The following is a 14,286-nucleotide window of genomic DNA, read 5'->3' as shown; positions in this document are numbered from 1 at the left end:
AGAAAACTCCTCTAGGGTTACTTTGAACTAATTTCTGCTGGATTGTACGATAATTCCCAGATGCTCTCAGCTAATGGGAAGTATGGAAACCAGGGTCCTATTACAACTACCTTGCAGTTTACTCTCAAAGTGTCAGAGCTTATGATTTAAAATTACCTTGATCTGTAGACCAGAAAGTTTCTGAGACCTCTTCATGGAGCCTTACAGGCATTAATGTCCTTATGTACAGCTCTTATTTGGACATTTCTTTCAAGGTACCTAATTCAGCAGATGAACAGATAGAACTGTGATTTCTCTCAATCACCTGCTTTTTCCCAACTCTTGACTCAAAAAGCAAAAGAGAATCTATAGCTTTTTCTTTCCCCAGTTTTATTGTGATACGATTGGCATACAGCACTGTTTAAGGTGTACAGCATAATGATTTGACTTGAATGTATAGCCTTTTTTTTTTATTCCTAACACTTCCTTGAAACCTTTTTTTTTTTAATTTATTTATTTATTATTTTATTGGCTGTGTTGGGTCTTTTTTTTTTTTTTTTTTTGCTGTGTGCAGGCTTTCTTTTTAGTTGCGGTGAGTGGGGGCTCCTCTTCGTTGCGGTGCGCAGGCTCCTCATTGCCGTGGCTTCTCTTGTTGTGGAGCACGGGCTCTAGGCACGTGGGCTTCAGTAGTTGCAGCACGTGGGCTCAATAGTTGTGGCTCACAGGCTCTAAAGCGCAGGCTCAATAGTTGTGGCGCACGGGCTTAATTGCTCCGTGGCACGTGGGATCTTCCTGGAGCAGGGATCAAACCCATGTCCCCTGCATTGGCAGGTGGATTCTCAACCACTGCGCCACCTAGGAAGCCTGAATCTATAGCCTTATATCCGGCAAACTTGCCGTAATCACTTATTAGTTCCAGGAGTTTTCTTGTTGATTTTGGGGATTTGAAAGACTTTTTTAAAAAATTAATTAATTAATTGGTTGTGTTGGGTCTTCAATGCTGCACATAGGCTTTCTCCAGTTGTGGCAAGAGGGGGGCTACTCTTCATTGTGGTGCGCGGGCTCCTCATTGCAGTGGCTTCTCTTGTTTGTGGCTCATGGGCTCTAGAGCGCAGGCTCACTAGCTGTGGTGCATGGGCTTAGGTGCTCTGAGGCATGTGGGATCTTCCTGGAGCAGGGATCAAACCCGTGTTCCCTGCACTGGCAGGCAGATTCTTAACCACTGCACCACCTAGGAAGTCCCTGAAAGACTTTTAATGTTCAGTTTTTCTAACATGTAGTTTCATATCACAATTTAGAGACTCACTTCTACATTTCAGGTATTCACGAGTGAAATAATATGATGACTTGGATTTGCCTTAAGATAGTTTAAAAAAAAGCAGTGGTAGGGGAGATGAAACAAGATTGCCAAAACTGAAATTAAGGAAGCCAGATGATGGGCAGATATCTGGGGTTTGTTACACTGTTTTTTGGGCCTCTACATAAATTTGAAAATTTCTAAAATGATATTTCAAAACCAGACACATTATTTGAGATTACAGAAGTTGTTTTATATTAAAGGGAAAATTTTTCTTTTTCCCCAACATTTCTCTTCTGCTCTCCTACAAGGTATGTAACACATTTTGGAAGAATAACTGGTTGACTAGATGGATAAATGGATGGATGGATGGATGTGTCTCATCTTTTTCTTCTCATTCATCTAAACCTCCAACGTGGCACCAGGAATATACCGGAACTTACCTTCACCATGGGCCAGAAATATGATGAGCCTGTGTGACACTCATCTCGGTAACTTCAACGTGTTTATTCATTTGATGATAGTACAGTTTTATATTTTGGTATTATTCCCCATTTAAGGATCATGATAGATAAATAAATTCACTACTTCTCATAAATCCTCTGTGAAGTAATGTTCCACCCAGTTCATAGAATTAATAAGCCCCTGGATTTGACCACAATGATACAGAATCATAGAACCTGAGTCGGAAGGGAATTGAGAAGTTATAGAACTCCACATCCTACCTAATGTTGGAATCTATCTATAACAATTATCCATTTCATTTATCTGATACTTTTCTAAGGACCGGGGATACAACAGTTGGAAAAAAAAAAAAAAAAGAAAGCAAAGCAAACTTCCTGTCTTCATGGAGCTTACATTCTAGTGGGGGAGAAAGGTAATAAATAAAAATATGTCTGAGGTGAGGGCCTACACCATGAGAATATCTAAGCAAAAAGAATTCTAGCATTGGAAAGAGCGATGACGAAGGCCCAGAGGTGGGAGCAGACCTGTGTTCCAGGAACGGCAAGAAGGCCAGTGTGGTGGGCACCAGGTGAGAGGGGGAAGAGGAGTCAGCAGGAAGGGGGCCTTGTGGGCCACTGGGAGAACTTTGGCTTTTATTCTGAGCTAGGAAGCTTATGTTTTAATAGGATCCATGTAGCTATAGTGCTGAGGAGAGACTTCAGGGAGGCAAGGCAGAAGTTAGGAGACTAGTTAGAATGACACTGCAATAATTAATGCACGGTAGCAGTGGAGGTGGAGAGAAGTGGGCAGATTCTAGAAATACTTTGAAGGTAGAATTGACAAGATTGGCTGATGGGGAAGATGTGGGGAGTGAGAGGAAAAGGAGCCCAGGATGAGCCCAGGGCTTCTGGATGAATGGGACTGTCATTTACTGAGAAGATTGGAGAGGAAGCAGGCTTGGGCAGGGGTGGATGAAGATAGGAATTCAGTTTTGGAGATGCTGAGGTGGAGGAGACTTACTAGCCACTGGTGCTCAGACATCAAATAGGCAGCTGCCTGTATATGAAACTGAGCCCCAGGCTGGATATAACAGTTTGGGATTCACAAGTATGTAGGTGGTGATTAATGCCTTGAAATTGGATGAGGTCACCTAAGCAGTGACTTAGAGAAGAAAAGCACAGGCCTGAACTCCGGGGCACTCCAACATCTGGAGGTTGGGAGATAAGGAAAAAATAGTGATGCAGACTGAGGAGGAGTAGCCAGTGAGACAGGAGGAAAACCAAGATAGAATGGAATTCTGGAAGCCAAGGAAGGACAGTGTTTCAAGGACAGCATGACTAGATCTGTTTAATGTACTGACAGGTCAAGTGAGATGAGTAATGAAACCTGAACACGGAAGTCAGCACTGTGGCTTCTCAGTGAGTTTCAATGGAGGGTTCCTAGTGCCTTGCGGGGAGAGGAAGTGAAGAGAGAGCACAGAAAACTCTTTTAATGAGTTTGTTGTAAAGAGAGTGTGAGGAATGGGACAGTGTCTAGAGGGGGACGTACAGGAAGACGAATTCTTTGTTTTAAACAGGAGAAACTGCAGGATGTGCACATGCTGATAGGCATGAGCTGGTAGGAAGAGACACCTAGGAAGCCGCAGCAGAGAGGGAAGCTGTCCCAGATGCAAGGTGAGTTCTACTGGCAACAAAGATAGTGATGTGTTTTTGCAGCTTATTGTCCATGCTCATAATTAAAGTGAATGCAAACTTTCAGTTAGAGGTTAATAGAAATATTATGCAACATTTTTTTCCTATCCAAGTTCATGAGAGGCCCTGGTTTTAGGGTATGACCATGACAGTGAGTGGCTGAGATGGGGTGGATGGCAAGCTCGCTGGAGAGGAGCTGAAAGAGCTAAGAGGCTGAGGTACTGGAAAAATCATGCACCTGTACAGTAAAATCTCTGAAAATCCTAAAACAGTAGTCCTAGAGAACGTGGCAGTGAGCTGGGAGCTCAAGTCTTGGCCTCTGCCTATGTGAATGCTGCCTGAGCTGGGAACCCCAGTGCATGAGGCAGTTTCTTCTACTTCTGGACAGTTACAATTATAGGAAACTTCTTCCACATTCTGAGTTAAACCCTAATACTCCCCACACTGCTCCTTGCCTGGTCCTCTAGAACTATTCACAGTGAAGCTAACCTCTCCGACTTAAGATAGCTCCTGAAGCAACTAGAGACAGTTCCAAGCATTTTCTCCTCCAGGAAGGACATCGTCAGGTCTTTCAACCATTTCTCATACATCATGGTTTCCAGGACCTTCACTATCTCGGTTGCTCTCTCTGGGATACACCTGATTTGTTGGTTTCCTTGGGGTGACGGAGTCAATGGCACAGTCTTCTGACTTCTCTTCTGCTCTTCAAATCACTATGGTAATTAACAAATACTTTATTTGCCAAGGTAGATGTGGGCACAATATTGTTATCGAGTGACTGCAAAACATCTTATACAAGTTACACAAAGCTCCACAATCTGTCCGCTAGCTCTAAATTCATAGTGACAGAGAGCAATGTTACGGCAATGGAATCACTGACAAGAAAGACCATTACACTATAAATGTTAGTGAGACAGGCCGCAAGAGACGATGAACTGATGCATCAGAAGGAGTACTTACGAGAATATCAGTGTTTTCAAAATAATTCCTCCAGTATGGTCTGATTTTCCTCTGTCCACCAATGTCCCATACATTTAGTTTAAAACCTTGTGACTGTACACTTTTGATGTTAAAACCCTGAAACAAAAACACCAAGTTTTACTAGGCTTTGAGATCACATTTCTGACAAAGTTTCCAGCTATGTTATTTATTAATTCTGAGGTATTCCACCAGACGTGACACAGATGATACTGAAAACAGTTTGCTCTGATAGGGAAGAAAAATGTATTCACACATGCTTCTGTCACTCAGGTTGAAGGCGGTGTTGATGACATCATGGTGACTGCACACACACACACATGAAACTGCTGAGGACAATCTGGTATGACAACAGCTCTGATAATCAACACAGACCATCCCATCCCCGTCCGCATGAGTCCGCAGGATAGTAAAATTTAACAGGACATTATATGTAACTAACAAAAAAACAAAGCTGAATCTGCAGACTCAACAGAACAGAGCAAATGTTGAGTTTAAAAACAGGCAAGAGCTACAATCTGGAAGACTGGATTCTCTAAGAGCAGCTCAAAATGAAAGAAAATTTCCTCGTATGCATTGATCAAGGAAAGGAAGGAGCTGAACTCAGGACATGAAGGGGAGGCTGGTTTTTAACTAGAGTAGCAGCCTGTGAGGGAGGGAAGGCCTGCTGGGACAGCGGGTTCAAGCTCTGAAGTGCACCCCTCATAAGGAAGTGATGAAAACAAACAGATAAACAAACAAACCCCAGTAAATAAGTGGGCATTTGAAACTATTCTTTAATAGGTATCTCCGATGAACTTGAAAAGAAAGTATTCATTTTCAGGACAGTGACTCAAGATGGAACATTGGGGAAGGTGAGCCAATCAGGGACAGGCAGAGGGTGAGCTGGGAGTTCTCCTGCAGAGAAACAAATTAACAAGACCCTTTGGGGTTCAAAGAGAAGGCATTTTATGAGCAAGAATTTAAAAAAAAATCTTCTTGAAAGAATGACATAGTGAAATCAGGATTTGAAAAATCCAATCAACAGCTTGCTGCCACAGAAGCATTTCTGGATAACATTTCATCCAGAATAGCAGGAGTTCAGCAGCTCTGGGGATGCCTCCATCAACGTCTGCCTCTTCTGGCAGGCTGCCAGCACTACTGCCTCGCACAGAAGGACCAGGCACAGGGCAATGGAACGGGAACACTGATACCCAATTTCTACTGAGGACAGTCACTAGAAGACAACTGGGGATGACGCTGACTACAGCTCCTCTAAAATGCCAATGACTGAATAAATGAGAAGTTTTAGAACTCCTAAGGGAAGTGGCTTAAGCTTATTGTAAAAGGCAGCTTCATTCTGACTCATTGACAAAACCACTTTTATGCGTTTAAAAATTCTACACTTAACTACAATATTAAATGTCAGACCCAGTAACAACAAATCCTTTCTGGAATGAGGGAATAAATAAGAGTAAATCCTAGAATTTGGCCATATGTGTCAACTGTTTGAAAAGTCTGTTAAGTCACCAGATTCAACAAATCTACTAAGAAATTATTCTAGGGGACTTCCCTGGTGGTCCAGTGGGTAAGACTCCATGCTCCCAGTGCAGGGGGATTGGGTTCAGTCCCTGGTCAGGGAACCAGATCCCACATGTATGCCGCAACTAAGAGTGCGCTTGCCACAACTAAGATCTGACGCAGCCAAAATAAATAAATGAATTAAAAAAAAAGAAATTATTCTAGGCAAATAATTATGAATGGGTACAAACATTTAGAGACGTGTATTGTATAAGTATTTACATACAGAACAATGTAGAGATATGTTCGAGATACATTATTAAGTGAAAAAGATGATATAAAACAATATACTCTGTGTGAGCCACTCTTACTTTTTATTTTAAATATACCCAGCATATATAGGGAAAGAAAAAAACCTGAAAGGATACATTCTCAAATGTTAATGGTGGTTATGTCTGACTGGGTATTATAGGTGATTTCTAGTTTCTCAATTTTACCTATTTATACATTCTAAGTTTACTACAATAAGCATCCATTACTTTTTCAAATATAAAACAAAACCGCAATAAAAGTTTGTTTTTAAAGACTAAAGACAAAACCTTGATACAACGTAATAACATAAAACATAATAACAGAGTCACCTCTAACCCATCAAATAGAGCCTGAAAGTTAGAATTGGAACTTTGGGTCCATAACTAGGATTTCATTTCCCTGTTCCCAGTGTGGACGTCCTCATTTTAGTGGCGCTCTTGAGAGAAACAGCCTGTCGCTAATACTAAAAAAAAAAACCCTAGCCCTTCTTTTTCTGGCAGAAATCCTGACACACTAATATGTGTTTTCAGCCCTTCTAGGCTAGACTACTGTCATTTGCTCCTCCTCAGGCTATACATTAAATTTGTTCAGAAGCTGTAAAATTGCTCATTTGGTAGCAGTTGAAATGACTTTTCTGCAAAGAGCTGCGAATTAGTAAGACTCTCTGGCTGTGAAGTCTTACTGATTCGCCAGTAAGCCACTCAAACCCGAAACCAAGCTCTTATCACAGGACAGTGACAGAAAATGCCAAATAACCCTGGGTTTGCTAAAACCTCTAATGCTCAAACACTTCAAAGTAAGACCAACAGGGCTGTCCCTAGTTAGGAAACCCAAAGGCCTGGCCAAAGGTCAAGCTTTCTCAGGATTTCCTGCAGGGAAGGAGGCCTAAAGAAACCCACTAGAATTCTTTCAGGCAGGACTTGCCTACAATGTCCATGCTGGGAGCACCACCATCCTTGTGTTTTGCTTGCTTAGCCTTAGGAAATAGGGGGGTTGATGAGGCTGGATTTAAAAATACAGATAATTGGTTTTTTATTTTAAAAACTGAGGGACTTCCCTGACGGTCTAGTGGTTAAGACGCCACACTTCCACTGCAGGGGGCACAGGTTCCATCCTTGGTTGGGGAACTGAGCTCCTGCATGCTGTGTGGTGTGGCCAAAAAAAAAAAAAAAAAATCTAAAAAACTGAGGGAGTCCCCTGGTGGCCTACTGGTTAAGATTCCAGGCTTTCACTACTGTGGCTCGGGTTCAATCCCTGGTCGAGGAACTGAAATCCTACAAGCCATGTGGTGCAGCAAAAAAAAAAAAAAGAAAAAAAAAGAAAAAGACATATATTTGTATTTATTAAGTTTGAAAAATATAAACTAAAAGTGGTTTTTCTCATAGTACTCTGGTTTTTTTCCTTTATGCTCTCTCTGTATTTTTCTACGTGGATTAATTTCAAAATCAGAGACGATAAAGCTATTTCTAAAAAGGAATCACTTAGCTAGGATGGAACTGATTGTGTCTTGATATGTAAAGACATACATACTTATTTAAATTATTTCTTTTAAAAAATTATTGTAAAATATACATAACGTAGAATTTACCTTTTTAAGCATTTTTAAGTGTGCATTTCAGTGACATTAAGGACATTCACCGTAGAGCAACCATCACCACCATCCATCCATCCATAGAACTTCTTTCATCTTGTAACCCTGACTCTCTGTGCCCATTCAACAAGAACTCCCCATTCCTCCCCCTCTCCAGTCCCTGGGGAACCACTGTTGTCTTTCCAGGCTCTGTGAATTTGACAACTCTTAAGTATCTGACATAAATAGAATCTCTTGATATATTTTTTGAAATTTGAAATTACTTTGAAATTGTATACACTTTTTTCAGTAACAAAACTTACAAATGGACAAAACTCTATTTCCCATTTTGTCCTTCATATTCCTATTATCATCTTCCATGTGTCACGCAAGTATCGGGGGCAAGGCAGCGCTCACCTGTGTAGGTGTGATGTGGCTGATGTCTTCAGATGCCAGCTGCTTCAGAAGAGTGGTCTTGCCAGCATTATCCAAGCCCAGGAGAAGGATTCTCACCTCCTGGTCTGGTGCACTTTTCAATTTGCGCAGAATCGAGAGTAAGCCCTGGAACAACCATGAAGAACAGAGATTACTTTGCGGGCACTGACTTTGATATTACTGGGTATCAGAATGTCTGCTCCTTTCTGAAAAAAGTTCTTGGTTGTGGAGAGCTTATAGTATTATTTTCCACTTTAATGTCATTTATTCCATTTGCTTATAAGTTTTGGCAGAAGTACTTTAGTAAATTCAGCAACTTAATAAATAGCCTGGCTTATTCCTGCTCCTTCTATTAATCTATCTTAGCAGTCACCCCAAATCTCCTGGGGGTACTAACTGACTCATATTCCTGAAGCCCTTTATATACACTTAGAGCAGAGCACCCATCCCATCTGACTGTAGGGAGTTGATTTTTGTATTTTTCTCTGTGATGTTAGAGTGAAGTTTCTTGTGTGTAAGGAGTATAGCTTCCATCTCCCACAATGCCTGGCACTTATTAGACATTATATGATAACTGTCGAATTAAACAGAATTACCCACCCAAGTTAATACAAGATTTTAAGGTACAAAGGTACTATTCAAAAAGTTGTAGAAAATTGTACTTGGAGCTCTCTTTTTAAGACTTTATTTCAGTTCTTGTTTAAGACTTCATCATTCAAAATACTCTATCATCTTCTAACTTTCAAACGACCCTGACAGGCTGGCTGCACAGTATAGATTATCTGTTTTTCAGATGAAGAATCTAATACAACAGAGAAGTTAGGGAATTGAAAGGTCATTCCGGAAGCAAAAAAAAAAAAAGCAAAATTTAACCAAGGTATTTTTGACTAGTAATCTGATATTTCTGTCCCCTTGTTTTTATTATTATTCTTTTAATGGATGGAAATAAGCCATGTCGCTTTTTAGCTAAGAACATAAGAAATATAAGATAGTTATTTGTTCTGTCTTGCAGCTGACAATCATTTTCCAGTGAGGCATGGTTACATCAAGAATCAAAGAATCTCAGAGTTTAAAGGGCATATAATCTAATCTCCCAGCCCAAGCAGAAATTCCTTTAAACTGAGTCTTAGAATTATATAAAATGGTTATGTTTTTATCCACATCACACCAGGAAATAACTCAAACCAGTCCGTTAACTAAGATCAAACGATAATTCTGTGAAATAATTTTCAAAAATCGAGACTTTAGACAATGATATGCAAATATGCAATAATTATTAAGAATTCCTTTTTGCTTCAGAGGCCCTTTGTTTACTTTTAGTACTGTATTGGCACTGACCACATTAACCTCTCTATGCTTCAATTTCTGCCAGCAATAAAATGTAAGGTTTAGTTTAAGACAGACAAATTCTACCCCAAAAGATCTGAAGAGAGAATGAATAGATCTGAAACAAACAAAACAAGATTAAGCAATGTTTTTTTTTAATGGCATATTTTTTCTTTTGTTTTTATCTTATCCACCTTGAATTATTTGACACCATTCCTTTTAAAAACTCTATTTATGAGCAATCGCCCTGGTTTCTATTAGCTACGTTGCAATCACTCATTTATAATACCACCTTTCAGAACAGTTAAAATTAGAATTCTGAGATCCTCAGGGGACTGGTGATATAAAAAGGCTAAGAACGGGGAAAACACATTGTACTCCTCCTCCTGAGTTCCTGATTAGATGTCCTCATTACCCCTTCCAATAAAATTCTAAAACAACTAGAATTTATCACATTTATATATTTAACAACAGTACAGGTAAAGAAAGTTCTTCTCCTGCATCATTTACCAGTGTAGAAATTGGGAAAGAAGGTCTGTTTTCTATAAAATATTTTTAAGGTTCAAAATAAATGTTTTAGGTGTTTCCTCATGTGTCTCTTTAAAAAAAATCAGTATATACAAACGATGCTTTCTGCAGGCCGAGAGCTTTTACACACTTGTGATATTTGAAATTGAATGATTAAAAGAAAACATAATTTCTATTTCTCTTAAAAGGAGAGAAGCAAAGCACAGATGAGAAAGAAAACATTCTAACTACAGGTAAACTTTATTAACCTAAGAGTATAAAAAAATAACAGTACTACATTTCCAATGAGCAATTTTCCTTATCAAGAACAACTTCACACGCTTCACCTTTAACTGAAATTACAGAGAAATGGAAAGTTCAGCTAATATTTTCTTTCAACAAAATGACAAATGGCATCTCAAGCGTGGTCTAGGCAAGACATGCAAATACAGTACAGCATCATATTAACCCAACTCCTGAGGACAGGGGATCACAGGATTATCAGCGTTTGCTAAATAGGGAAGAGGATATTTATAGATATCAGGGTTCTGCCTGAAAGGTACAAAGTAAGCTGATTTAAAAGGCTGGACAAAAGAGAAGAATAAGTTTATTCTGTGCTTCTATCCATATACGTCTATATTCAATGTCAAATGAAGGGAGACAGCCATTAGAAGTCAATTTTATTATGGGGCTGAGTTTTGCAGTATAAATACAAGGAAATGAATTTTTAGTGTATTTTTGGTCAAAATGTCCATTCATTCATTCATATTAAACACTCATAATGTGCTCCAAGTACAATGGTGAGCAAAACAGATACGATCTTTCTGTAGGATGTGTACTCCTATGACATTAAATAAAGGCAATTTAAGAAACAAAACTTTAGTTAATTGTGTATTGTGTGTTATCAGCATGCATGCACACAAGTTATCTGCAGCCTGGTGGACAGAAGTGGTCTGACTCAGCCACAAAACATTTAAACAAACTTTTCTACAGGCAAATCACGAATACACGTGCTGTTGACTATGGACATTTTATCTGCCTCAAAATCAGCTTAAACTCAATGACTGGCAGAGGCATGGTGCACTGACCTACAATGATACAAATTAGGTCATTCAAAGAAACTAGGGTGGTGGAGAAGGAGAGAGGAATATGTTGGTATATAGAAAATACATGTGGCTGTGAGGAGCAGCTGAAATTTAAGTATTCAAATTAGTAAGCCAACTGTCAAGTACATCTACTCCCCATACCTAGCTTAAATGGAACTGACTTCAATTTATTTTTACCTCACCAAAAAAAATTGGTGCTGCGCAGTGAGACGTTATTAATTTCCAAGAACTCCTATAGTTTTAATAGGGAGAACCTCACCCAAATTTTGTCTTCTTTCTCCTTCTATCTCTACTAAATAAATACAATGTTTCCTGGGGAACAAAATATCAGCATCTCCTCAAGGAGAGTGGGTTCCCACTTCATCAGAGTCCTAATGAAAAGAACATTATGGGCTTTAGGTTTCATAGACTTTTATTCAACTTCCCTATGTGTAACCTCCAGCACAGTTCCATCTAGCAAATGGGAACAATATTTATATCTCAAGAAAAATGCTGTGAAGATTAAGTGAGATGATGTAGGTAGAGCATGCACATAGGGGGCACTCAAAACGGTAGCTGTGTTTATATTTTTCTACTTTTCACTGACCATTTTTTGACAGGAAAATATAATCTTGAGAACAATCTTTAAACGCTAAACATGCTTAATAACTGCCATGAGATTCATATATACAGAAATTACTCCACAAACAATTCCTGAATGGAGGACTCCTCTATTAAATAACAGTGATTAGTTATGTACAAAAATTACCATCATCTTAGTATTGCACCAAGGACTTGGTATCCTAAGGCACAGGTAAAATAGCTGACCCTCTAGGGGTTCAGAGAAACCAATAACGGGTTTTTGTTGCAATACTCCAAATTAAAATATGTAATTAAAATAATAAATATGCATTAGTCATAGCTGAAGGACTAAAAAAATAAATAAACCTGGGACTCACTCTTTACTTGCACAGCTACCACGGGGGCTCATGGGATACCAGATGTGACACACTTAATCATACCACTGACCATTTAAATTCCATGTCCCACTTACAGTTCTAAGAATAGCTCACACTTATGGAGACAGAAAAAAAAAAAAGTATTTTAGAAACCAGATAAAGAATCCTGAATAATTTGTCCTAATTTCTTGTTGTTCATTGTAGGAAAAAAGATAAACAAGAAAGACAAAATCTGTCTTGATCAATGAATACAACAGTTGTATACAAGTGTTGTATACACTGTCGATTTGCTGTATACAGTGTCAATTTGCACCTGGAAACATGAACAGTGGTTAATTTACTGTGGCTTGTAATGATAAATTAAACAATCATGAAATTACACAGCCCACTTCACTGATAAGCAAACTGGGAAAAGTTAGCCAACTCTCAAGCGTTTCTCATTTACGATGCCATCTCCTCTCTTGGTTTGGCATGACTTTTTCATTTCAATTCTAGTTATTTTCTGTATAAATATTTATGTTTGTACTCCTTTGTTGAGAAAAACTTAGCCTTTAAATGGACGGCTCATGTATAAATGATTCATAAAAAGCAAACGTAAACATCTGTTTAGCCTGAGGTTAATAAAACTGCAATGTAGCAAGTGTTGAAATGTGATTGGCAACTTCAGATCAAATAATTCTACTTTAACAATCTGACAATGTTGAATCAATTGCAAAATTTTTTTCCTATCAAAATTTACTCATTGGATAACCTAACCAAGGGTACACGTAGTTTTTACTTGTGGACATCTAGCTTTTTCTTACTTCATAAACCAACAGAAGTAGTTGAACATTTCTAAAAGTCAAAAAGGGACTGGAGTTGGGGCAAGGAAGTAACTGTAAGCTGGAGTGCTAGCTCTTTGCAGCTGGTAAGCCACCAGCCTGCTCTAAAAGCTCCAAAATCAATTTTTTTTGACTAGTTCTAAAACTACTCAATTCCATTTTAACCCCCTCCAACTAACTGCAGAGAAATCAACAAGGAACCGCGTCAAAGATCAAATATGTCACATATCATAACTTACAGTTTGGGAAAGCTTTAAACTGGTGTAACAGAGAAAAGGCTTGCCCCTAATTGATGGCCATTCTCCAGCTTTAACCTGCTCCAAACTGAGATTAAGGCCTTTGGTTCTGGTGTGGTCACATGCAAAGGAATGCTGCAACAGGTCCGAAGGAAATACTAAGGACCGGGCAGCTAATCCGCCTCCACCCACATGGATTAAGTACTGAATGGGAGACCGGCCATCACCAACAACCAGACCTTGCAGAATCTTCGGCAAATAAATAACTCGGGACTGCAGAAGCGCGCCCGCCACGCAGACACCGAGACGGCGTAAAATCCACTAGACATCCCTTCCCAGCGGCACTTCTTTGTGTCCTGGGATTTACACCCTTCCCCCCAGAGGCCCGCACTTCGCGAGGAAGAGGACAGCTAGGCTACCATCTCCCCTGGTACCGCCGGCGCGACCTCAAAGACAGTAGCGCCGGGCCTTCTCCCCGCCTCTGGCCGGGCACTGGCGAGCCCCTCTTTCCCGGGGCACGGGGAGGCCGATTCCCTGGGAAGATCTAAGCCTGCGTGCACAGGCTGCTCTCCACATCTCCTCGGATCCGCCCTCATCCCAGTCCCCAGAGTAATGATGTAGCCCTGGCTCCGTACCGGGACAACCACGCACCCTTCCAGCCCCTTCCCCTAGTTTCGGACCGGTTGCAAGCCCCGCCCTCCTCCCCAGGCCCAGATCTCCCTCCAGGGCCCACACTCGGGGCTCCCTGTCGCCCCCCGAAACCAATCCAGGACCCAGACAGCAGGCTGAGCGCCAGTCCATTCCCTCCTGTCTTTAAGCGCAGTGCCCTGCTTTGGGCTTGGGGAACGGAGGCCAGTGACCGACCAGTGCCTGAGGGACCCAGGCCCCACACTCACCATCCTCCCGCCGAGTCCCTCCTCCTCCTCCTCCTCCTCCTGCCTCCCCCGTTACCAGGGGCAACTGCTGCGGCGCCGCCCCCGACGTCCCCCGTACGCACAGCGGAGGAGTAAAGCAGCAGGACGGGGCGGGGTCCAGCTCCGCTTTCCCCAATGTGCGCAAGCGCGCCAATGTGCCCTCCCACTGCGCAGGCGGGCGGCTGGACGGGGGGAGGCGGTAACCGGCGGGTGGAGACCCAGGGAATGGTGA

General features: G+C 40.8%; 1 protein-coding gene across 1 annotated transcript in view; it reads right to left on the bottom strand.

The window, feature by feature from the left end:
* ARL3 (ADP ribosylation factor like GTPase 3) overlaps positions 1-14,172 on the bottom strand; it is a 30,480-nt gene extending 16,308 nt beyond the window's left edge. The window contains exons 1-3 of the mRNA XM_057736383.1: positions 14,037-14,172; positions 8,189-8,332; positions 4,372-4,488 (exon numbers count right to left, since the gene is read on the bottom strand). Coding sequence (XP_057592366.1) covers positions 4,372-4,488; positions 8,189-8,332; positions 14,037-14,039 — 264 coding nt within the window. The 5' untranslated portion in view covers positions 14,040-14,172. The remainder of the gene's footprint in view (positions 1-4,371; positions 4,489-8,188; positions 8,333-14,036) is intronic.
* Positions 14,173-14,286: the final 114 nt, after the last annotated feature.

The sequence above is a fragment of the Hippopotamus amphibius genome, chromosome 5, assembly GCF_030028045.1.
Source record: "Hippopotamus amphibius kiboko isolate mHipAmp2 chromosome 5, mHipAmp2.hap2, whole genome shotgun sequence".
Classification (NCBI taxonomy): domain Eukaryota; kingdom Metazoa; phylum Chordata; class Mammalia; order Artiodactyla; family Hippopotamidae; genus Hippopotamus; species Hippopotamus amphibius.
Note: the sequence above shows the minus strand (reverse complement) of the source record. Positions and strands in the feature narration are given on the sequence as shown.